At 43.3% G+C, this 23183-nt stretch overlaps 1 protein-coding gene across 1 annotated transcript in view; it reads left to right on the top strand.

Annotated features, from left to right (window-relative positions):
- The window catches only part of NUDT3 (nudix hydrolase 3), a 29741-nt gene extending 23590 nt beyond the window's left edge, over positions 1 to 6151 (top strand). The window contains exons 3-5 of the mRNA XM_074977854.1: positions 2996 to 3040; positions 3625 to 3709; positions 4623 to 6151. Coding sequence (XP_074833955.1) covers positions 2996 to 3040; positions 3625 to 3709; positions 4623 to 4801 — 309 coding nt within the window. The 3' untranslated portion in view covers positions 4802 to 6151. The remainder of the gene's footprint in view (positions 1 to 2995; positions 3041 to 3624; positions 3710 to 4622) is intronic.
- The last annotated feature ends 17032 nt before the right edge of the window (positions 6152 to 23183 follow it).

A 23183-nucleotide genomic window follows, 5' to 3' on the forward strand; every position in this document is an offset into this window, starting at 1 on the left:
CTGATGATAGGACAGGAAGAAATGGTCTTAAATTGCAGTATAGGTGGTTTAGGTTGGATTTTAGGAACATCTTGCTAACTCTCAGGGTGGTTGAACCAATTGCCATGTTCTCCCCCTTACCTCCTTTAGCCAGGCCCCTGCCCCTACTCCCCACCCCCTGCGGCCAGGCACCCTACCCTGGTGAATTGCCGGAGCCACCCAAGCCATGCATCCCCGAGAGCCAGGCGGCATGGCGCCCAAATCCCTAAGGTGCTGCGTGGTGCCCAAGGAGCTCCTGCCTGAGCCACCACACCAGCCCACCAAACCACATTTACAATATGCTTCATGGTTCACCGCGTGTATTGGAGACTGGGGTTAAATGGTAGAATAAATTACCTAGGGAGGTGTGGAATCTCCATGAGTGGAGATTTTGAAGAGCAGGTTAAACAAACACCTGTCTGGGATGGTCTAGATTGGGGTCTCAAACTCAGTTTGCCTTTGTGCCAATGCCATTTCTCAAATCCTCCTAGTGGGCTATCAAGCACCCAGTTTTGCCCCTAATTGTGGGGTGCCATACACAGGTGAGTATTATGCCTATGGATGAGGATGGCATTGTGTGTATTGAGCTGTCCTCAAAATCTACATATCAGATTTAAAAATACTTATGTATAGTGCCACTTCAAGCCTCTTAATATCAAAATGTCTTTCTTGTTTAACTCTTTCATCAAAATTTGTATGTGGCTATAACTGACATGTTTTATTAACTAACAGCACAATTGGCACTGTATTGTATTGCCGTCAAAGAAATAGTTTCATGCACCTTGTAAGTATTTAAAAATCTATCAGAATCTTGAAGCGTGAACACTTCAGGGTTTTTTCAGAATCTTCCACTCCTCCTTCCCCAAATATTACGCTTTGTGCTGGAAGTCAGATCAGATGAAAGCAGAGAGAGTCTTCCTCCTCCAGCTGTGCAGTGAGGAGGATTGTGGGGCAGAGTATTGAACATTGTACTTTGTTCACCTTCATTGTGTGAGTAAACCCATGGCGTTTCAAATGCAGGTGGGGTTAATTGCGGTTGTGAAAATCCTTGGCAACACCCAGCGGTCTCCCCTAGCAATTCATTTCCTTGTATTCTCTGGAGAGTATAAAATGGTTCTGCTTTAAAAAGAACCTCTTTTCCCAAAGTTCACTAGTTCTTCTGAATTCTTTTTGTTGAGGTGTGTGTGTGGTTTTTTTTGCTATGAAAGTAGCATTATCCATTGCACGTATCCTTTGAGGAAGAACGACTCTGTTTTCTTGTTCCCAAGCTGTATGTAACATGGCACGCTGAACTTGAGCTGCTAAAAATCTAAAATATAGCAAAATATGATACTGGCAAGTGGCAAAAGACCAATGATCCTCAGTGTATTAAGGAGACACAAACAGAAGAAAAGCTTCAGGTTAGAGCAGCAGAGGTTTCTTTACCTTAGAGAGCATGGTAGTTAAATAGAGTTCTTTGCAGTGTATTTGCTTACTGTAACTGATACACACCAGTCTTATGCACTCCTGAAATGTGGAGTGAGCTGTTGTGTTCTCTGGAGTTATGCCATCACCCTGACATAAAATGGCAAAGGTGATTCAATGAGAGCTCAGGTGTAACTGTCCCCAAATCCACTATTGGCAACTCATTTTATTAAGGCAAAAAGTTATTTTTAAATTTGTAACTGGCTAATTAAGAAGCATTCTGGGCGATCATCCATGCAGTTCTGTTTTCCTGAATAAGGGAAGGAGTAAGCATATATATCAGCTGCTTCTGTCTCAACTGAAATAAAGCAGGTAATGGAAAAGACTGCAAAATTTCTACATCAGAGCAAATTCCTTAAATTTGAAACATCATAATTAGAAAGGCAGGTCCATTTAAATTGTAACTCCAACATAGAAATAGCAGAGAGGAGACAGTGGAGTAGTAAATGAGTTGGAAATGCTATTGTATAGAAGTGCTAGAGCACTGATTGACTTTGGAACTAGACTGCTTGCAACAGAAAGGAACTCCCAGGATGATGGTCTTTTTGAAGGTGAGTTGAAAACAAACCCCTCCATCTCCCTTCCCCAGCTGTTTTAAAAAAGTTAATACTTCCAATGTTTGGACCAAACAAATTTTTTTGGTGAAACATAATGGAAATTCCAGAACCACTGCTAATTTGTGATAAAGCACTTGTGTGCATTCAGTTAGATCACTTTATTAGCCGTGACTACTAATACTGTACACAGTTGAGTGGAAGATACCTCATGATAAGATCACTTCTGAAGACCTCAGGAACAGGATGCATCAGGGAACTGATAAACTTGTTTCTTTTTAGTGTGCTTTAAAAAGGTTTGTATACAAACAAGTTTTCATATGGCTGAGACTATTTCAGAAGTGTCCAGTGTTTGTGACCTCAGAGTCCTGGAGTAAGTGCTGTGCCTAATGAAAGGTGGGAGGATTGCAATAAATCAGCAACAATAAAGTAGTTACTAAGCAAGTTTTATCTAGGGTCAGATAGTGATGTGCTTGTTCTATGCAGTTCCCCATGCATGAGTTGTTGTATCACTGAGGGTATATTGATACGTGAGTGAAATATAGAGATGTACATATCTCACAGAGCTGGAAGGGACCTTGAGACATCATTGAGTCCAGTCCCGTGCACTCAGAGCAGGACCTATCATCCCTGACAGTTTTTTTTCCAATCCAGCCTGCCCCAGACCCTTGAAGGGTCCTGTCAAGGATTGAGCTCACAACCCTGAGTTTACAAGGCCAGTGGGCTAACCACGGAGCCAGGTGTCAAACTGATTTCTTGCTAAGTTAGATCCAAGGCTTTTGGGCCCTGTGCCACAGTTACATCATACCTCTCGTGATAATGCTGTGTTCATGTGAATTGACTACTTGCAGCATTTGCTTCCTGTTTTTAGACATTGCAGTCAATCTGGAAATAAGGAAATGAGCTGAGCTGTAGTTAAAAACCTTAAACCTTGTTGTTCTGTTTGTACCTTTCTGTAGGCTGGAGTGAAAGGGACATTAGGAAGATTAGTAGGAATTTTTGAGGTAAGTTTTTATTAAAGTATCTGTTTAGATTGTATGGTGTTATTGCAAAAACAATATTTTAGCAAAACATCTCTAAGATTGTGGCAGTATGCATGTTGGCCAAACTAGACAACCAGGTTTGGAGAAAAAGCACTTGGGGGAAAAAAGTGTGCCCTGATTCTCCCCCCCTCCCCCCCCCCCCCCCCCCCAAAAAAAAAAAAAAAAAAAAAAAGGTGCTCAGTACTCAGTTTCCACTTCAGTTGGGAAGACTGGTGATCAGCTGTGGTCCAGATCAGATCTCTTATTAAATGCCATTCACCAGTAGTAAAAAGCAAGACTTCATGGAATGGTTTTGTGCTTATTTATTGTGTGTGGACTATTGTATGCTATTTTATACACACTAATCCGTTCTGAACACCTTCTTTGACCATGAAATAGGAAACTACTGTAGACAAAGGTCCCTTTGTAAGGGAAGGCCTACACTATCCCACCTTCCCAGGACTGCTTTAGGGTTCCCCTTCGAACCGAAAGGGAGATTTTAGGATTTTATTTCGGTATTGTCTTTGAGAGAGAGATGTCATAATTCTGTACATTATACCTTTCAGAATCGGGACAGGAAACACAGAACATATGTTTATGTACTTGTCGTCACAGAAGTGTTGGAGGACTGGGAGGACTCTGTCAATATTGGTAAGACCTTCCCCTCATAAAGAAGCATGCAAACTCCCCACTATTATTATGCATTGTTAGAATAGTTGAATTCTATTGGCTTGCTCTTTAGAAAGCAAAAATGTGATTGTTGTTGATTCCTTCTTTGCTCCCTAATCCTTTAGAGTTGGCTCAGTGAGTTTATTAGGGACTTATGTTTTGTTTGTTTCTCACACTTTTGCTTGACCCTTCACTCCTGAAAGCTGTGCTTTTAAATTCCTATTAAATCCCCAAATGTTTCAGTTTAATTCCTGCAAGATGTTTATCAATACTCTTAAAAACCCAGGTATAATTGCCCTCTTCTTGCTGGCTTTCCTCAGGAGAAGACTCCTTACAGAGATAAATGAAATACGTAAAGATATTTTACCTTGGAGGACAAAGCACTTCCTCATGCCAGTCCGTGTGCTAGAGAGCACCATCATTTCCTACTTTTCAGGAGCATGTCAAAGAGAATGGCTGGATAGGTTGAGTTCAAAATTTATGAATTCCCTTAAAATCAGTAGAGATCTTATATTTTGGTTTTCTATCCCACTTGGAAATCATGGAAACAACATTTAACACCCTTCTCACCCCCCACCCCACTTGCAGAATCCAAATCCACGCTCAGGTGGATCATAGTTACTGCTCTAGCGATACATCTTTTGTGGAAGGTTAGAGACATCTGTGTTGTTCTTGTCTAGGGTGACCCTTCAGTCGCTATGAGATCAAAAGACTAGTGAGAGAAATTTCTTGGGATCTTTGAATTGGCATTGGGCTGCAAGCCCACTTCATTGTAGCTCTTTAATTGCAGTTCACATGGGCAGAATGCTAGTCAACTGCAAAAGCTTGACAGAAGGGATAAATGCCTATCTTCAGTCCTCTTGCTGCTTTTACTAATATGTTCCTCTGCCCACAGGAAGGAAAAGGGAATGGTTTAAGATAGAAGATGCTGTAAAAGTTCTGCAGTACCACAAGCCAGTGCAGGCCTCATACTTTCAAACCTTGAGACAAGGCCGTTTGGCAAATAACGGCACTCCTGTCATGACCACTTCATACTCTGACTCTAATGAGAGCTCTGTGTCTGATATAAGATGACTGAAGACATCCCTATAAAAGAGAGATTTTTGGAAAACAGACTGAGACGTGGATTTCCCCCCTCTTCCTTCTCCCACCTCCTTTCATATGCCGCCTCTGAGCAAGGCATGGGCAGCAGCCTGTGGCGAAGCAAGTGTTGAGAGTGTTGCCATTTAGAGCAAGGTGGGGTTTTTCGCTTTTTTTTTTTTTTTTTTTTTTTTGGATATGTATTTTGTAAGATACATTTTGTGCATGAAGTGCCCCTTTCCCTTTATACTGCTACCACGGCCTGGAGAGCAACACTGCTCAGTTCGCCTCTGCCTTGTGTTCTGAAGTGTTCCCACACGTCATCCCAACCATAGCCAGATATTTTTCTTTTTTAATTAAAGACGGCAAATGTGAGATCACTTCTTTAAGTCTTAGTCTGTACTATAAGGTGCTGTTCAGACCTGTGTGGGTCACTTTCAGCGCATATATATATAATCTTTTTTTTTTTAGATGGAGGAATCTTAACTTTTTAATTTTGTGGGAATTTTTTAACACCTGGGCTACTTGCGAAAAGAGCGTTTCGTAATTAATCAGTTTGCCTTGTTTTTTCAAATACAAAACTTCTTGTGACCATGCTAGTGGCTGGGCCGGTTTACTCCTCTCATACTTAGCACAGTGACATTTTAATTGATCACCTACAAAGATCTTTGGTGCTCGTTTTTTTTTCTCCTACAGCTTCAGCCAATGTTTCTGCTTTTATATTAGAATAAAACACAAGGAATTGGTCTTTACCACCCAGCCAAATGCAGACAAGCTCAGAAACACTGATAGAAACTGGATTTCGGCCTCAATGGTAGAAATCAGGGATACAAAGTGAGGTTGAAATCTAACCAACTGGAGCTTCAAGCCCCAATGCTGCCCTGCTGTTTTGGAATTCTTTCACATCTTGCTGCATATTACTGATGTCTCTTGTCCACATGCCTTACACTGTGCTGAACTGAGTATTGTAATTTGTGCTAAAGCATTGGATTGTATTTACTGAGTGTCATTGCACAAACCTTTGGGGGAGGTCTCTGAAAAGAAAAGTCTTGGATGTGGGAAAGTGGGGGAATTCAGGTGTTGAATCTAGTATGTGGCGCAGCAACACTTAAAATTGCACCACAGAGCATGGTCAGAATGTTAAAACTGTCTGTCATCCTTTGAGACAAAGGTACAGCTGACTTCCATGCAAAAATGCTAGTGGGGAGAAGCATGCCATCTAATAGGATAGTTTTCCTGATGCATTGGCACACTTCATGTTTTTTTTTAACTGATGTAAATTTCATGCTGTCTTGATTTGCCAACAGTGTTGTCTAGTTGGGAAATAAAATGGAAATGGTTGGAGTTGGGCGGTGTGGGTGGGGGGTAGGGCAAGGTATGGGAGGGGCATTAGTTAATCCCTGGCTTGAGACAGGAGCTAGTTGCTGTAGTTGGTAACTTCTCCTTTGTCAGCGCATAGCCAAGATGTGAAATTAAATCTGCAGTACTCTTTTATTTAACAGAAATTATTCTAATAAATACTCATACTTTTCAAGAGCATTTTTTTCTTCCCAGTAAGCACTTACCTACGGTACTCAGCTCTGAGAGAAGTATCCGTGGAGCTGGGATAATGGGAGTTGGTATCTTCACTGGTTTGGCATGAAGCTGTTCAATTTGAGATCCAATTCTGTTGCTTTACTTGTTCTCCCAACCTTCATCGGTATGGAACAGCAAGGCCAAAGCAGTGCCAGTGATCACCGATGTGAAAAGACACACAACAACAGGCTGAGAGGCATTGTTCAAGAAGTAGTTTGAAACTGAATGCCTGGAATTCAGCCTGAATTACACCAGTTCTGTTCTCTTCAACTTAGGAACAAATCTACCATTCCCTTTTAGCCCTTGTTGATCAGCCTGGACATAACTCTAAAAAGGGCTTAAATAGTATACCCAGAAATGGACAAAAATGTGAAAGGATTCACTCTGTCCAAGCTGCAAGTGGCACCTACCAACACAGCTGTCTACTGCCTTCAGTTGCTTTTTTCCTTCATTGTATAGCTCAATAAAGTACAAATGCTTTGCAAGAAAGCAGCTGGTACTCATGGAAGAGTAACTGCAGTTTTAATGTCAATAAGCATGCACATTTTTGTTTCCTTAAATCTAAAAATGTTTTATAAGGCTGTTAAACTGACACTTTAGGGTAGAATATTGTTAATAAGTTGCTCGTGGCTATGTTTGGGTCAGAAAAATAAATTGTGCCAAGAAAGAATTTTTTAATATGACATGAATTGATGAACTGTTAATGCAGTTACATTGAGTGACTGGTGCTATGCCTTACTAACTGGAAATAGAAGATTTTACTCCTGGGGTTAAAGTAGTCGTTATTCAACAGCTGTGTGCATAGAACAAGCCTTGTTCCTGACTTCCAAATGTGGGTGGCATGAAGGGGAGAAAATGTACATATCTTTTCTCAAAGTGTGAAGAAGTTCTGTAAAAATTGATAGCCCTGCGGTATGTCAGTGGGAATCCTCTTATCTAAAATGAGACTAAATTGATTTGGGACTGACAGTTGAGCTACCATTTATATGCAAACACAACAAGATTTTAAGGAGAGGCTTTAGCAGGTTTTGTCAGTGTGTCAGTTCAGCCTCTCCAGTGGTGAGTCTAACTGACCCAGTGCAGAAAATGACTTTCAAAGTAGACTAGGACTTTCAGCATTGCTAAGACTTGTGCTTCTGAATGTGTATTAGAAAGGGTGCAAATCATTACCCCTAAAAAAGTGTGGTATACTGATTGATCCTAAACTTAGAGCTAGGTTGTCTCGGACCTTCACTTAGCCAGGGCAGGAACTCATGTAATGGTCTGGGGCAGGGTACTGCAATATAATTCCTTCTTGATTGACCCTGGATATTAGCCAGTAAGGCAGGGGTGGGCAAGATGCGGCCCATGGACCCAATCTGGTCTTTGGCTGGCTCCTGCTTGGGGTAAGGGGCTCCCCCAGCAAAATCACTCAACTGAGAGATTTTCTTGGTACCAGGGGGTGAAGAAGGCATGAAACAAGCCAGTGGGAGCAGAGACACCAGCGCAATTTCTCAGCTCCAATTGGCTGGTTTCCAAGCCTCACAAGCAGATACCATGCTCCCTCTAGAAAGGTGCGTTTCTCGACTATTTACTAAAATCTTGGAATGACTCCCCTCACCAAAAATTATTGCCCACCCCTGCAATATAGTGTTGGGTGCCTGCCAATCAGAATAGGCAAGAAATTTTTAGGTGTGGTCTGGGATATCTCTTGAGGTTGTAACAGTTCGGGAAGTCTGTAGCTATGCTACAAAGCTCCAGACACAACTGTGAAGGCTTTGGCATATTTGCTTTGGAGCAGAACTTTCCACCTGTCATAGACACCCGGAGTTCTTTATTGTGTGTGGAACCCACCTGGGAGTTTAGATTTTCTTCAGCACCTCTGACTCAGGATTCTAATGGGAATCAGTGTGCTGGAATTCAGTGCAGACCTTGGTGGAAGAGTAGATTCACACACCTGATAATTATTCCTCATATTTTGCCACCTTCATTCTGTGCACATATAAGGAAGGGGTACTCACTGGGATACTGGGAGGCAAGACTGGTTGTGGGGGGTGGAGGGGAGGGAGGAGACATTGCTGAATACTGAGATCCTGAATTAATTTTCCTTTTGCACCCTACAGTAGGGCTTAGGGTTGGAGGTCAGCATGGAGTGTAAGCATGGAGAAGATGCTTGTCCATATTAGGGAAATTTGTAAGTCATTTTCCACTGTCTTACATGTTGGTCAGCTCCACCAAAGTTAGCAAAGTTGGGATCCTTGTGTGAAGAGGTTGCAGGCAGACCACTTACATTTTAAGCATATGGGCCAGATGGGTGTCCTGTGGGATATTTGACAGTCTCCAGCTTGAGGCATCTAAATATCTTTTGAAAATCAGGTTCCGTGCCTCTTAACCTGGTTCCGAGCAGTTACAACTGACACAGGACTTAACGTAGTGGTAGACAGAGGGTCTCCTGTATCTTGGTGCCAAACACGAGTAACTCTGACAGAGCTGAAGTAATGTTAGCAAGAGTGCAGAAGAAGCTCCAGTAGAGAGTAGTCTGGGGTGGGGGCCACTGACCCATAGACAAACCAGTTGGGAAGCCCACAAGTGAGAAGGAGAACAAACCAACCTTCACTGATGTGGGGAAACACCAACCTTGGCACAGCCTCTCTTAAAGGGAGGAAGTATTCTTCAAGCTCTTGGCATTATTTCTCAAACCCTGTTTTGGTACAGTGGAACAGCGATTTCTATGGCATTATTTTTGTGCTTTTAGTATCACCATTTATGAAGTGTGCGAGTAAAATAAACACATTACCTTGGAGTCTTCGGAGATGGTGAATGTAAACCTTTTTTGGCTTTAGCTTTGAGTTAACTAACTTGTGTGTGTGTGTTTTTTTTGTTTTTTTTTTTAAAGAAAGGGCTGCCTTAGCCATGAACAGAACTGCATCATCCTTGATATTCTGCCCTTCCCCACCCTTGCTTTTTGTTTTAAATACAGAGCAGTCTTTCCTTTTATTCTCCCCACAGTTTTCTCTATATATCTAAATTTCTTACGTTCTTAGCCATAAATTTATTTTTTCCCATTAATCTGTATGCCCCTATGGCTAGCGCTCTCTCATCTTGTCTTCCCCCATCACCATTCCCATAAATGGACTGTCTTTGGCCATGTTTATTTCTGAAATAAATTTGCCATACACAATGCTGGGTACATGTGGTGCTTCCAGTTATTGCAAACCTGACACGAAGCAGATTTAGAATGTGGTCCCTGGAGAAATCCGCTATCTGTGTGTGTGTTTTTGTTCGGGTAGAAGAGTAAATGGTTTCCCATTTAGATGGCTTAAAAAACCTCCTGAAAATCAACCAATGAAGCACGTGGGAAGTTAGCATTCCTCGACTAGTCAAAATTCAAGGAAACTGTGTGTGTTGATGACTGTGGAGCGACTGCTGAGGTTTTACTGGGGGTAACTGGTTTTAAAACGTGTTCATCAACGCTTTCACTGTTCGCTTGGTTTTGTTCATGTGTCTGATATAACTGTCCCCGAGCTATGTTGTTCTTCAGTCAGAGCTAAAAGACCAGCTTTCCACTTGATGTGTAGTACTCTGTGCTTAGACTTTTCTGTAATAAAGTATCTTCTATGGGATGGTTTAATCTCATCTGGGCAGATGGTCTTGCCTCCTGGATTCTGAACATGTATTGTAGGTTCAGTTCTGAGTGTTGCCTTTTTACTGGGACTCTCTTGGCCTAGTAGGAAGGCTGAAGGCCCCAGGCCCTGAGGTGTTAGATGGTTTGTGTGAGCATCTTAGTTTGGACTGCTGTCCATGAGCTATACAAGAGACTGTGCTTTTGCTCCCTTGACGAGTTGGCATGCCCACATTTGGGTCTCCTGAGTGACAGTGGGGGCAGGAAAGGGTTTAAATACTTCTGTGACTAATTAGAGCTGGAACTCATATATTAGAACATTTTATTCCTAACAGTGCCAGAATACCCATGTTTTCCTTCTATGCCAGGTGCAAGCTTTAGTTTGATTTAGCTGCTGTGATTACTTGAAACCAGCAGGTATTTTGTTCATTAGGATAGTAGAATAAAAATGGTTGAGCTGCTGGAAAATCAGTTATCAGTTAGATCTTTTAAAGATTAAGGCATGGAGGGGAAGGGTCATCTACCTGTCAGATTAAAAAAATGTACTCATGGGAGCCTCTAGTGTAGATGAATGGTTTTCTAGGTATCCTTGGAAGATGCATCTTCCAATGAAACTGGAGCTCTTCCTTAGTATTCTCAAGCCCCGAAAAGTAGCCCATTTGCCTTGGATTCGTGAAGAGGAGATTGAAGAAATTCTTTTGGTTGGAGGATGATGTTGCAAACTGGCAGCTGTGATGTTGCCAAGAGTAGAGCGAAGTATATTATGATCTCCATGCAAAAGTGGACTTTTTGGTTTTAGACCCATGGTTTACTGGAAGCCAAATCCAGTATTTTACATAGCAGGCAGATGCTCAGGGAGGGGAGTTCATGGTTTTTTTTAATCTTTCTTTATGGCATCTTTGTACAGAGGAACAATTTCCTATCATCACTGGAGACACTGTTCTATTCCTGTTCTTATCACATTACGTACTTTCTAGCAACTGAAGCCAAAAATGCTGTCTTTGAGAAGAAGCCTGTTTCCTGCTTTCTTCAGTGTTGGAAGAGCTTAGGAAACGTGAGTGTACGGAGTGTTCATGTTGAAGTATGTTGTGTGATAAGACATGGATTTTATTCATCTACTTTAAAAAGTAAAAGCTGGAGTGTAAATCTGGAAAGCATAGATTCAAAATGCTTTAATTGGATTAAATTAATTAGGGTGGGCTGGTAGTGTGACAAGTCATGTAAGTTTAGGGGGTTGGGATCCTGAAATATGCTTGTGCTATGTGCATTCAACAGGAATCTGTTGAGGGCCTGATCTGTCCTCCCCCACTCCTTCTGCCAAGTCCTTATTCATGAGATACAGTGATGGGGCTATGCTGTCATAAGTAAGATTAGATTCTTAATTTTAGTTAAGATGCTCGACCTCAGCAGAACTTCACAACGGGAAAATCCCACAGTGAAGCTATAGATGTTTCTCTTGAAATTAGACCTCATAGTTGGCGTGAGTCTTGGATCATCTCCTGTAAAATGAAGGGATATCTGGAGCTATTGAAGATCTCTACCACTAGACACCATTGAAGCAGTGGGTTAGTATTAGTGATTAATTGTGATAACCAGTTTGCTCAAATCTAATGCGAGGGGATGGAATTATTGGATCTAGTTAAGGGGATATTGGTAACTCAACAAGCTCTTTTAAAATTGTCTGGAGTGGATAAAAAGTAAAACATTAATTGTGGGAGTTGGCCCTGTTTTTTGTATCTCTGTAGTAAATGAAGACCTGAAAAATAAAACATTATGCGATCATCCATAAGTTCTTGACGGAAAACATTGCTAATATGCTGCTACTTGCCTCGAGAGGTGGGTCTGGGTATGCCCTTGCATTATGTGAAACTATTGGATATGTGGATCTGTGGGGGTTTTTTTTCAGGAAAGTCCTGAAATGAGGTCCACGTAGTTCTTTGCCTCCTGAAGGTGATATGTTTTATAGCCAGATGGGCACTTGTGTTTTCATCCACTGGTTTCTTTCACTTCCGTCGTCATGCATCCATTAGGATTTGCTTTCTTTTTTTATGAGGAGAAATTTGTTCCCATGTCATAAGTGGGTTGTGACTGTAATTGCAACTTGGGTGCTGGACAGGCAGACGCTGAGTTTGGGTGTACCCTCTGGGACAGCTGTGGTGCAAGGTGTAGCACCAAGCCCCTGCTGGAGAAGCACAGTGTGCTGCTTTGGTGGAGATTGAAGTTCAAGAACTTTGGCTAGTAGGTCAGCAGAGGCTTTTGTGGGACTTTCTTAGGATTGTGACAAGCAGTCAGTGAGGAGTGTTGATATGGGAGATAGGAGAGATGGGATCATTGGATTAGATGGAGAGGGGACTCAACTAAAGTATTAGTGAGAACTTGTCTGTTTCAACTGCTATCTGAAGTATATGCAAGTATACCTTACTGGTGTTTCTCATAGCTGAAGTTTGGTTTACAGTTTGTGCAAGGGCCAAAGCTGTTGGAATTCCCCAGTTCATCACAGTTTCATCTTTTAAATTATGCTGTATGCAGGGTAGTGCTTAGTCATTAAAGTTCTATTCCCTGAGCAAGTCACTCGGCTGCTCTGCTGCAGTTCTCCTTTTACAAAATGCAAAGCTATTTGTTCACTTTCTATGAAGAGCTTTGAGTTTGCTGTAGAAGGGAGAAGTCAGGTATGTTTTGACACATGCCAGACAGAGCTTAAACAGAAGTGCTTTTAGTGTCCAGAATTATCAGAGAACATTACCTTCTCCCATCTCTTGCACTAACATGCATATTTGTCTCATTGGTTCCTTTTAAAATGGCTGTGCTAAATGCATTGTTCTTATGTCGGCAACTAACATGTCTGAGGCAGAAGGAAGCTGATCATCTGTAGTTTTGCAAGTGCTATGTTTGTGTCTTTCACTTTTTCCTTGAGTGTAAGTCATGTCTGGTAATTAAAAACCGTGCTGTGGCAGGTGACTGTGGAGAGTTGATTGCTTGGAGTCAGTGGGTCTCTCTGGCCCATCTATGCCATGAAATGGACCTGTTGCTGAAAACTGATAGCAGCTAGTGGTCCTGAACTGGAGCTGAAAACAGCATATGTAGGCTAACCTACACTGGGTTAAATTACTTGAAGCATGATTGGCCCCTTTTCCCTCCTCTCAGCCAGACTTTCTGTAGGTATTCTGAAAAGTGCAATAGCAGGTAAACGTTTTCAGCACAGATTTGGTGAGATCCTCAATCGATTTCCTCATACAAATAGGGCTTAAGGAAATGTTATTTTCATGAGCTGGATTGGTTGAGGTTTACTCACTGTACAGATGATAGGAGACTCAATGATTGTTGTCGTCAGAGACTTTAAAATCTCAAACCTCGTGTTCATCTCTAGCATATACTTTTGAAAGAGGTAGAAATGCTCTTCTGCAGGGCTTGTTTATTTGGACTAGAAGAGGAAGTAAATGCTGCATTTCAGGAGCTGACAAGCTATTTTAGCAGTGAAGTTCTGAGCAAGTTGCAGCCCTTTGCACACAACTTGTGTCAGTTAAAGAAGAGGAAGTTTGAACAGATAGGAGTCCTTTCAGTGGCATGCTATTGCCAACCTAGTCTTCTAGTTTGTGTGTACTGTCTTCTGTCATTAGGTGTTTGCACTACACAGAGAGCCTCACATGGGTCTGAGCATGGGTTTGTTGACTTGGTTTGCGTGGCTTGAGCTGTGGGACTAAAAAGAACTGGAGCAGGGTCTCTCAGATCCTGCCTACTTGCTGCATGTCAGAGGCCAAACTAGAGTCTGAGCTGGAATCTCTGAGGTTCAGTGCCACAAGTCATTAACAACTTTCTCTAACCCTCTGGCTGATATTGCAGACAATAGAAATAAGAGGTATTTCTCCCCTCCCAGCTCAGGTAGCTCCTGCTGCTCACTAGACAGCATCATCTAGTGGTTACGACAGGATTTGGGATTCCAGAAACCTTAGTCCTACCATTTGCCAAGGGCTGATGTTGACTTGACGCAAACTCGTTTCTCCCCCCTGTGTTCCCAGTTCCGCACCTGTAAAATAGGTTTTAAAACTCATCTGCATTTGCAGAGAGCTTTCAGATGCTTTGACGGAAAGTGCTATATAAGTGTACACTGAGATCTTGGCTATAGTGGTATGTCTTTAGCTAATCAAGGAAGGCGAGTAAATGGGCTGGGATGGAACGCTCTAAACTGGATTTAAATAGCACAGAGTAGTTTGTGTGTGTGCGTGTGTGAAGACCTAATTGTGACTTCAGCTGATAGTCTCCTAGGAAAGAGATTTGGAACTGTACTTGAGACACAAGCATATTTCCTCTCCTCCCCAGATTCTGCGTACATTTCCTAAGCTTCTGCTACAGTCTAATATATATTGGCTCTTGTGAAAAGTCAAAAATCTACATATTCTCTGCCTTGTCTTGCCACAAAACCCACAACATCAGCAAAATCTAAAATGGGTACCCCAGTATGGAGTACTGAATCCCAGATATGATCAAAAATATTTGACTAGGTATCAAAAACAATAACTAGGGATCCTTTACAGTGAAACAGCGCAAATTTGACTCAAGTAAGCCTGAGCACCTGTATTTTGGACGTTGCTAACATTGTTGAGCTAATCCAGATACCTCCAAGACCAAACTGCCACTCTACAAACATATTTTGTATTTATTTACTTATCTGTGTGCAGCCCTACTTGAGATGGTACATGTGAACTTCTTGTTCTGACTGAGGACAGGACTTTGTGAGGTCAGTCCGGGTACTCATTGACACTTTACCTCTTCTGCTGGTTACTTCTGCAATTGCCAAAACAAGTGGAAGCCACCAAAGTGAAGCTGGACATAGTGGGTACGTTAAATCACTTGGAATGTACAAAACTGGGAAGACTGTAGCCAAGAACTATAATGATTTGTGCGAGTGGTAATACCCTATGTTTTGTAAGCCCCCAACTATTCCTGCTAATGTTGGCAAAGGATGTTGTTGACTGGGAGGGAAAAAAGGTGGCTGTGGTGCTACTGCTGACCAGTAATTTGGTTTGTGAATGGCGTTGTTAGGTTAGGTTTTCATCAGTTTTCCATCCTCCAGGCAAGTCAGCCTTAAAACTAAGGCCTTATCTACACTAAACCCTGTTACCCCATGGATCTTCCTTATGCAACTTCAGAAGTCGACCTACTCACTTCAGTGTCTTCCATGCCATAAAGTTGGCAGGCATTGCTCTTTCTGTCAACTCTGGATACTCTTCTGATCCTGGTGGAGTGCGGGACTCAACAGGGTTGTGTTTGGAAATAGATGCATAGCATCTAAGCAGATGTGCTAAAATGACTGTACCGCTGCACAGGAGACAAGCCCAAAGCTGGCATTTTCACAGAAGCTGAAGGGAGTTAAATACTAAGTTGTGGGACTTTTAATGGGATCTGGGAGTTTCTCTGAATTTTTTCCTACACAGTGTGCTCTGAACCTCTTACTTAGCATGTTTCTTTGACCTTTGAGTAAACCTGACACTTCTCATTGTAAACGTCTCAGAAATCAAAGTAGTTCTTAAGAATAAGAGAATGGTGAAGACACTTCAGAAGTCTGACATTTGAGCAGAGGTCCCTGTTTTATTCAGCCCTTGTTTTGGAGTCTCATTTGTGATGCCTCTTGGTTTTATTCTAGGTGTAATTCGTTGAACGGAAAAGGGCCAGTCTTAGTTTAAGCCTGTGAATAATTAGATGCACACTTACTTTGTTCTTGTTCACTCTAGTCTGGACAAGTTCACAAGACAGGTGGATAAGATTGCACTTACTTCCTTCACTGTTTTCACAGGCAAGGCACCAAAGGGGTTTGCTCTGTGTTTAGCTTGGGTACCATTACTGAACTACTTTTTTAAAGAAACCCACATCTGGGATGAGCCATATCCTCAACTGACGTAAAGCAGCCAGGTTCACTGAAATCCAGGGAGGAAGGTTGTCTCACAGCATTTGATGGTCTGGCCTCGTGCATTGGCAAGTGTGGCTCCTTTCTCTCTGAAAGATGTCTCAATTAGAATTGTGGGGGATGGGAGGTACCACTGGTTTTTTTGTTTTTTTTTTAAAAATTAGTGAAAGCAAGTTTTGGTGAGAGTGTAGGTTGTAATCTAGTGCCACCCAATAAAATGCACCAATATTTCAAACACCCCTGGGCTTATTGTGTGGTGTTTCTTCTTCCTAATGTTGTTCTCTGACTCTGTGATTGTTAAATGCATTACGGGAAGAGGAAGAAGAAAAAAGTTATTGGAGGAGCAAGTTGCCTCTGTGAATCTCCCAGGTAAGTCAACAGTCAAGAGGATGCCCAATTTTTAAGGGATACTGACATCCTGACCCTTCACATTGACTCAAAGACTTGTCTACATGGAAAGCTATTCTGGAGTAAGGTATGGTGTGAATTTAAAACATACCCTATTGCAGAATGGTTTCCTTATAGAAGAACTTATTCCAGTAGCTGTGCTTTTTTTCTGATTGTACCTTAACCCAGGTTTCAGACGTTATTCTAAACAGGAGGAAGGCACTCTTGTAATGGAAGAAGGAAGTCTACTTGAGACGCTCTTCTGCAAAAACTCCTCCAGTCAGCTTTCCTGTGTAGACAAACTAATTAAAGCCCTTTTTTCTGAATGGTACATCCTAAAAATGGTGTCATCGTTGTCCTTATGTTTAAGATCATTGGGGTAATCAAGAGCAACACTGCCACATGCACAGCTCCAGCCTCTTCCTCTCCATATAGATGTTTGTACTCTTGCCTCTTTGGATTCTAATTTGCTGATTAAGGTTTGTTTGCATTGCAGCAGCACCGACCCACCACTCCCCTCCTCCTGCTCCCCCAGCATGGACCAGGACCTTTCTGTGCTAAGTATGGTACAAGAACATCCCTTTGTGCCCAGTTTTGTGAATGCGTGGGAAGAGCATAGAAATGAGCTCTTCGATTGGCACAGGAGATGATACTAGCTAGCAACAAAAGTGTGAAGGAGCTTGCTAATAACTGCACAAACACTTGAAAAATGTTCAGTCTATTTTTTTCTGTTGTAGTGGTTTTTGTCAAGTAACAAAATGGTCAGAGAAGTGTGATCGTTCCAGTTGTTGATGAATCCTTTTAGTGTGACAAATCACATGCCTGCTGGCTCCATTTTAAAAGCAAAACATGTCACTACTAGGTTGTAATACCTGCAAGACTCTTTCCTCTTGCATCTTTTCTACTCCCTGGAACGGAGCACTAAGCAGCAGCTGATTGGGTTGAGGTGAAGGAGTAATTACATGAAGGAAGCAATAAAGATCTCTCTGCTATAGTGGTTTGACTTCAGGTATCAGAGACCTGCAGTCTCCGTCATTTGCCGTTGAATAGTGAAAAATAACCCTTCAGTGTGTCAGGAAGTGAAAAATACCATAAGCAGTCCAAGCTGTTGGAGAGACTTAACTACACAATGCATTACTCAAATCGAAACTGACTTAGGACATTGGGACCAAACTCTCCAGCCCTTGTTGTTTTTAACAAATGCCTCAATCTGTAATAGGGACAAGGGGTAAAATCCTCTTGGGGACCAACTCCAATCTATAAGTATTATGGGACGTGGTTAAGACCTCAATTTTATTTAGGTCTTGTCTGAACTATAGGAACTCCAGCAACCTAGTGCCTACTGACAAAAGCAGATGATGACATTGGGGCCGTATTGACCCAGAGAAAAGAGTTCTAGCTACTGAATTATTCATGCAAATCTTTGCACTCTGCTATGCTATTACTGGAGCGTCTCTCTATATACTGTCCATAGCTGAGCCTGTTTAACTGAGCCTGAGATTGCTTGGGTCATGCCCCACTGTAAAGAAATGAATCATTTCTCCCTGAAAAGAACCTGCTTGCTGATTGAAATCCCAAGTGCCATCTTCATCTAAAATAGGAAGGTGTCTCAGATGCTTCATAAGAGATGTGTTGCTGTTACCAGTCATTTTCCCACCCTCTCACTAATGCAGTGCTGGGAACGTAGCAAAATCTCTTATCTCAACAGTGATGTTAGAAGTCAACAGTTTTCACCAAGCTGAGAGCTAATAGAAATTAAAGCTCACTCCAAAGGTTGAGATGATTTCAAAGCAATCTTATTGGGGGGGTGGGGCCCATCTGAACAGTGCGTTCTCTGACAACAAAACAGCTGAAAATGGCAATTTGTCAGAGGTGGGGAAAATACCCCCAAAAGTTACTTGAGTAAAAGTACAACTGTTTTTGGGTCATGTAAGGAAGTAAAAGTCAAAGCATCCTTTTGGAAAACTACTTGAATAAAGTACAAAAGGGACACATCTTGATTGTGATCAAGTATCCAGAAGTATCCACGGCTGTCCACAGGGTGGCTGCTTTTTTATTCTTGGATACTTGACCACAATTAAGATGTGTGCCCTTTGCACTTTACTCAAGTAGCTTTCCAGAAGGATGCTTTTGACTTTGGCTTAATTACATTTCCCCCCTGAGTAGCTGTGCTTTTATTCAGGTAACCTTTTGGGTAATTTTTCCACATTTGTGAGCTGCACATGTTACAGCAGAGAGATCTCTCTTTCACTGACTTGTACCAAGTACTGTATGTGGCTAGATAAAAATAACTATTGCATCATGTACAGTACTGTGGTACTTTCAACCTGGCAAAGTCGGTTGTATTTATCTTCTACTATTGCATTTTAATCTCTCTCATTTGCTGCTGCAACCAGTGAGAGGCTGGCAAAGCTTTCTGGAGGTGATCATTTGGATCCTGACGGGAAAGGAAAGGTTAAAAATTGAAAAGCAAGGCTTGAGAGAGAATTAGCTTTGAGGTGATCACGAGTGTAAATGTGACTGCATGTAACTGTATCCCTCCAACGCTAGGCATTGGAAGAAGGGAGGGGTGTGGGAGCCTCTGCAGGGTGGCCGTGCTTTCCTAGAATTCAGGCATTACATTTAGGGCTGGCTTCCCCATCTCAGATTGTAGCTGTCCCTGGGGAACAATTGAAAGAAAATCCCCACTCTGCATGGCAAACAGTCACATTGGCACAGTATTACCAACCTGGATTTGAACATTACACTTAGGTAACCTGTGTTCCCCTCTGTCTCCTGGGGATGGTCGGTCAGGTCTTAAGCCCTTTCTTTGTCTTCTGAGTCTCTGGAAAGGCCTGTCTAAACCCGTGTATGGAAGCTGCCTCATGGAGCAGTACCTCTTACAACCTGAGTCAGACTGTGCTCCTGTCCAAGCTGGGGTATCTCTGCCCCGGTGGTATACGCTGTCTTCAGCCTGCAATGATGGAAACCATTCATACACTCAACCAGATGGTGCTCAAAGATAACTGCATTGTTGCAGTATCTGTCACCATGCTGTCCAAGTACTAGTTATCAGGAACCCAAGTTATTCACACTTGTGGTCATCAGTCACTCTGTCTAATGCATAATATTGGGCATGGTGAAACTCAAGCATTGCTGTCCAAAGGTGGACTCTTCTCAGTGCTTTGAAATCTGCACACTTGCTCAAATGGTCTTAAGGTTTGCTGTGCCTGGAAGGAGTTCAAGGTAGTGTTCGTGGTCCAAACTGAGAGTCATTCAAGCCAGGTCTTCTCCACAGGGTGCCCTCTGTAAATCCACCATCTGGCAAACTACAATTTGTTAAATATTCTTTGCCCACACCTGGGGTTCAAATATAGTCCTGGTCCTAGCGTCACTTCGGATTTCTCTCCATCCATACCTGCCACTGCCAAGGAGGAATTATACGAGATACATTATTGAAAACAACACTAGAAAAATCACAAGCACCTAACAGAATGAAATGTGCATGAGCAATACAATAGCACCGTTGAAGCGTGGTTGCTGGCAATCCAATCTCTCAGTAGCATTTTTGGCTCCAGGGGCAGGCTGTGGCCATTGATCTGATGTCTGCAATGTACTTTGGCAGAAACGTCAGCATCGTGTGTAGGCATGATGTGCTATCTGCTCCTGTCATGGGGGGTTTTAGACTTCTGAGAAATGTGCCTGAAGCAGTACACTTAGTGCAGAAGAGCTCTAGTGGTGGACCGTTTGGGAGGAGGGGTTCTAGCCTCCCATAAGAACTGGGGTCTTGTAGCTGTAGTGCAAATTGGTGAGCTCTGCGACTGGCATTGTGCCTGGTGTGACGATCCTGATCCTGGAGTGACGGTCACTATCTTTCTTTGCTACTGTTCGCTACCACTACCTGTGGGGGTCATTATGGCTCCTCCCTGTGGATCTTGCCTGGCATGTCACTGTGATCTTGCCATTTACTGATGTGAGGTTATCTTTTGCACAGCTAATCATACCAGCCTGATTCAGGCTCAAGGGCATGTATGGCTGAACTGGATAGCTTACTGGCTTGCATGCCCTGTGTTAGCACAGTAAATAATACTTATATTTCACTGCTATACCCAAAATAGACTTAATGTTTTTTATTCTTAGCTATGGTCTGGGGACACAAGGTATCTGAGAGACCTTAGTGTGCTGATGAAGTCTATGGGAGCAGATCAGTAATAGCTTTTGCAAGTTGTAAACAGAGGTGGGGAATGCAATCTCTTGCCCCTCTTAAAAGTTAGTCACAGCCCATGCATGGCAGTCGTCATCCCGTGGAGAAGTGCAGATGCGCATACACTATCTCCTAGCACAGAGTGCTGTGGTTACATGTATGGCATGAAGGGCTAAGCATCCACCTTTGATATAGTGCAGCAAAACTCTCTCCCTTTCCCCCAGGGTGAACTAGTTAGTGGGTATAGCTTGTTACATTATTTTATACCCACATGTGCTTGCCAGATTTTCCCCGGGTGTAAATGAGCATGGCTCCATTCCCTCGCTCCAGTGGAGCTACGCCAAATGATACTTGATGGTGAGCTGGCTCAGGGGATCACAAAAAGGATGACTTGGGCAGAAGACAGGAGCAAGCAAGTCCCCAGGATGGCAGTATTGCACAGCTCCATGCTGAATTGTGGAGGCTTGAATGGGAATACGGCATTCAGGCTTGCCTGAAAGGGTGTTTCAATACTGAGACGAGCATTCCAGAGCTGTCGTTCCTTACCCAAGCGATTTCAGCCATGTCCACTCCACCAGGTAAGAACATACAGCCACACTGGGTCAGGTGAAAGGTCCATCTAGCCCTGTGCCCTGTATTCCAACAGTGGCCAGATGCCCCAGAGGGAGTGAACAGAACAGGTCCTTATTGAGTGATCCATCTCCTGTCATCCATTCCCAGGTGCTGCCAAACAGGCTAGGGACACCATTCCTCCCTATCCTGGCTAATAGCCACTAATGGATTGAGGTAGGCTGGTCCTGTATTACTCAAGGCTTTAAATGCCAAAAGTGCAGACCTTGAATTGCATGTGCTGAAAGGCAGTCACGTTACCCTCCCAAGGCAGCCCAAAATGTATCTGATTCCTTTAGGAAGATGCTGGACCAGTTCTTGTGTTCCTTCACCCACTTTCCAGAGATTAGATGGGGCTTGTCACGCTTAATTTTTAATACTCAAAATTCCTGAGCATCTAGGCCCCATTTCCCTGTAATCTTTCAGCATCTGAATGGCCTGGGAGCTGGTTATCGAAGGGCTCATTTGCAGGTGCCACTCGGGAAAGCTCAGGTCACTTAAAGAAGTGAAATATTTATTCAACAGCTGGAGCCAAGACATCTGCACAGGGATGAAAAGATTAGAGAGAACATTGTAGCTGGCAGACACCATCCTCATGGCTCTTCCACTTGTCGGGAAGCATGAGGCACTTTCTGTCTTGAGTAGATTGGTACTGGGGTCCCCTCACAGTATGCTCTGCTTTGCCCTACCTTGGAAGGCTCCTTGATGCGGGACAGTTCCAGCCCAGAAATCCTGCTCACTCTGCCAGCCAAAACCTCTCTGGGGCCCACCCACATCCAGATCTGCTACCTTGCTGGCCGCTTCAGCTTCAGCTCATCCACCCTGGCCAAGTCCAAGCTCCAGAACTTCAAGAATGCCATGGACTTGGCCCAGTTCTACTCTCAGGCTTTGTGGAAGCAAATGAAGCAGCTGGGGCCATCAGCGTCAGAGGTCACATCCACCTCCAAGGATCTGGCCTTCCACTGAAACTGATCAAGCCCCTGTGTTTCTGTGCCAGCTCTACAGCATCTGTTCCGGCTTGCTATCAACAGGAGGGCCCAGCAAGTCGTGGGCCGGCCCTTGCCTCTGAAGCTCAAGAGCTACCTGCTTAGGTAGTCCTATGTGCTCTGAGAGACTCCTTCCCACCTTGCTCACCTCTTCATCTTCCCCATGCAAAACATGGTGCTCTGCCAGCAACCCCTCTGACACTAGCCTTGATGAATTCCAAAGGCCGCAGGGAGCTGCTCAGCTGGAGGGGTGCAGGTGGATGCAACATGGGGCTGATGGTAAAGCTGGGGTCCTTGTGGTCAGGCCAGGTCCAGAAAGGGTGTTTTCCAGTCTCTGTCAGGTGTCTCATCCCTTGCCAGGGCTCCTAATAAAAAAAAAAAAAAAATTGAACTATTGTTGTTTCTTCTCCCATTGATCGTCTGGCACTTGCTTGCTTCATTCAACTTCCTTTGGCCAGGGCTTCCCTCCTGGCTGTGAGGGGGAGAGGTGGGTTGTTTTGCTAGGGTTTGAAATGTCTCTCTAATCTCGCCAAGTCTTGATGTGCACTGGGTCTGAAATTTCTTTTCCAGAAGCAACAGATGATTTTTCAGAGCTGAAAAGATCCTAAACCAGATAGATGGAGAGTGGCAGCTCTCTGCTGCCTAGAAATGAGGCCCCTTTTAATTCATCTTCAGCCACCCACCCACAATCAGTGGGGGGAAATCTTGACTTGGGTTCCTGCAGGTTGGAGCTAGATCTCCAGGCACCTCTGTGGTGGAAGCAGCTAGAGCCTCATCTCCATGATGCACTTTACTCCCCAGCCATTGCTCCACTGGGGGTTTAACCCCTGCAGGGGAGGTGTGTTTGGTTGGCTGCTCTGGAGTGAAACAAGTGGGCTCCTTTCTCAAGCATCATGTTGGTCTTTGGTCCAGCATTTTGCTGCCTGTGTGAGGCCAAGGAGAACCAGGCTGCTGTTGCAGCTAATGTAGGCTCCTCCTCAGTGTTTCCTCTAAGTTGAGTGCTTGGGCACCCACCCAGGAAAGAGACAGGAGAGATCTCCCAGCTGATTAGCAGAGTGCCTACAGCCGGCAGCATGTGTTGCTATTGGTGGTGCACATCCACACCTACCTCAGTGCACCTAATAAAATTTATT

Source organism: Carettochelys insculpta, chromosome 26, assembly GCF_033958435.1.
Source record: "Carettochelys insculpta isolate YL-2023 chromosome 26, ASM3395843v1, whole genome shotgun sequence".
Classification (NCBI taxonomy): domain Eukaryota; kingdom Metazoa; phylum Chordata; order Testudines; family Carettochelyidae; genus Carettochelys; species Carettochelys insculpta.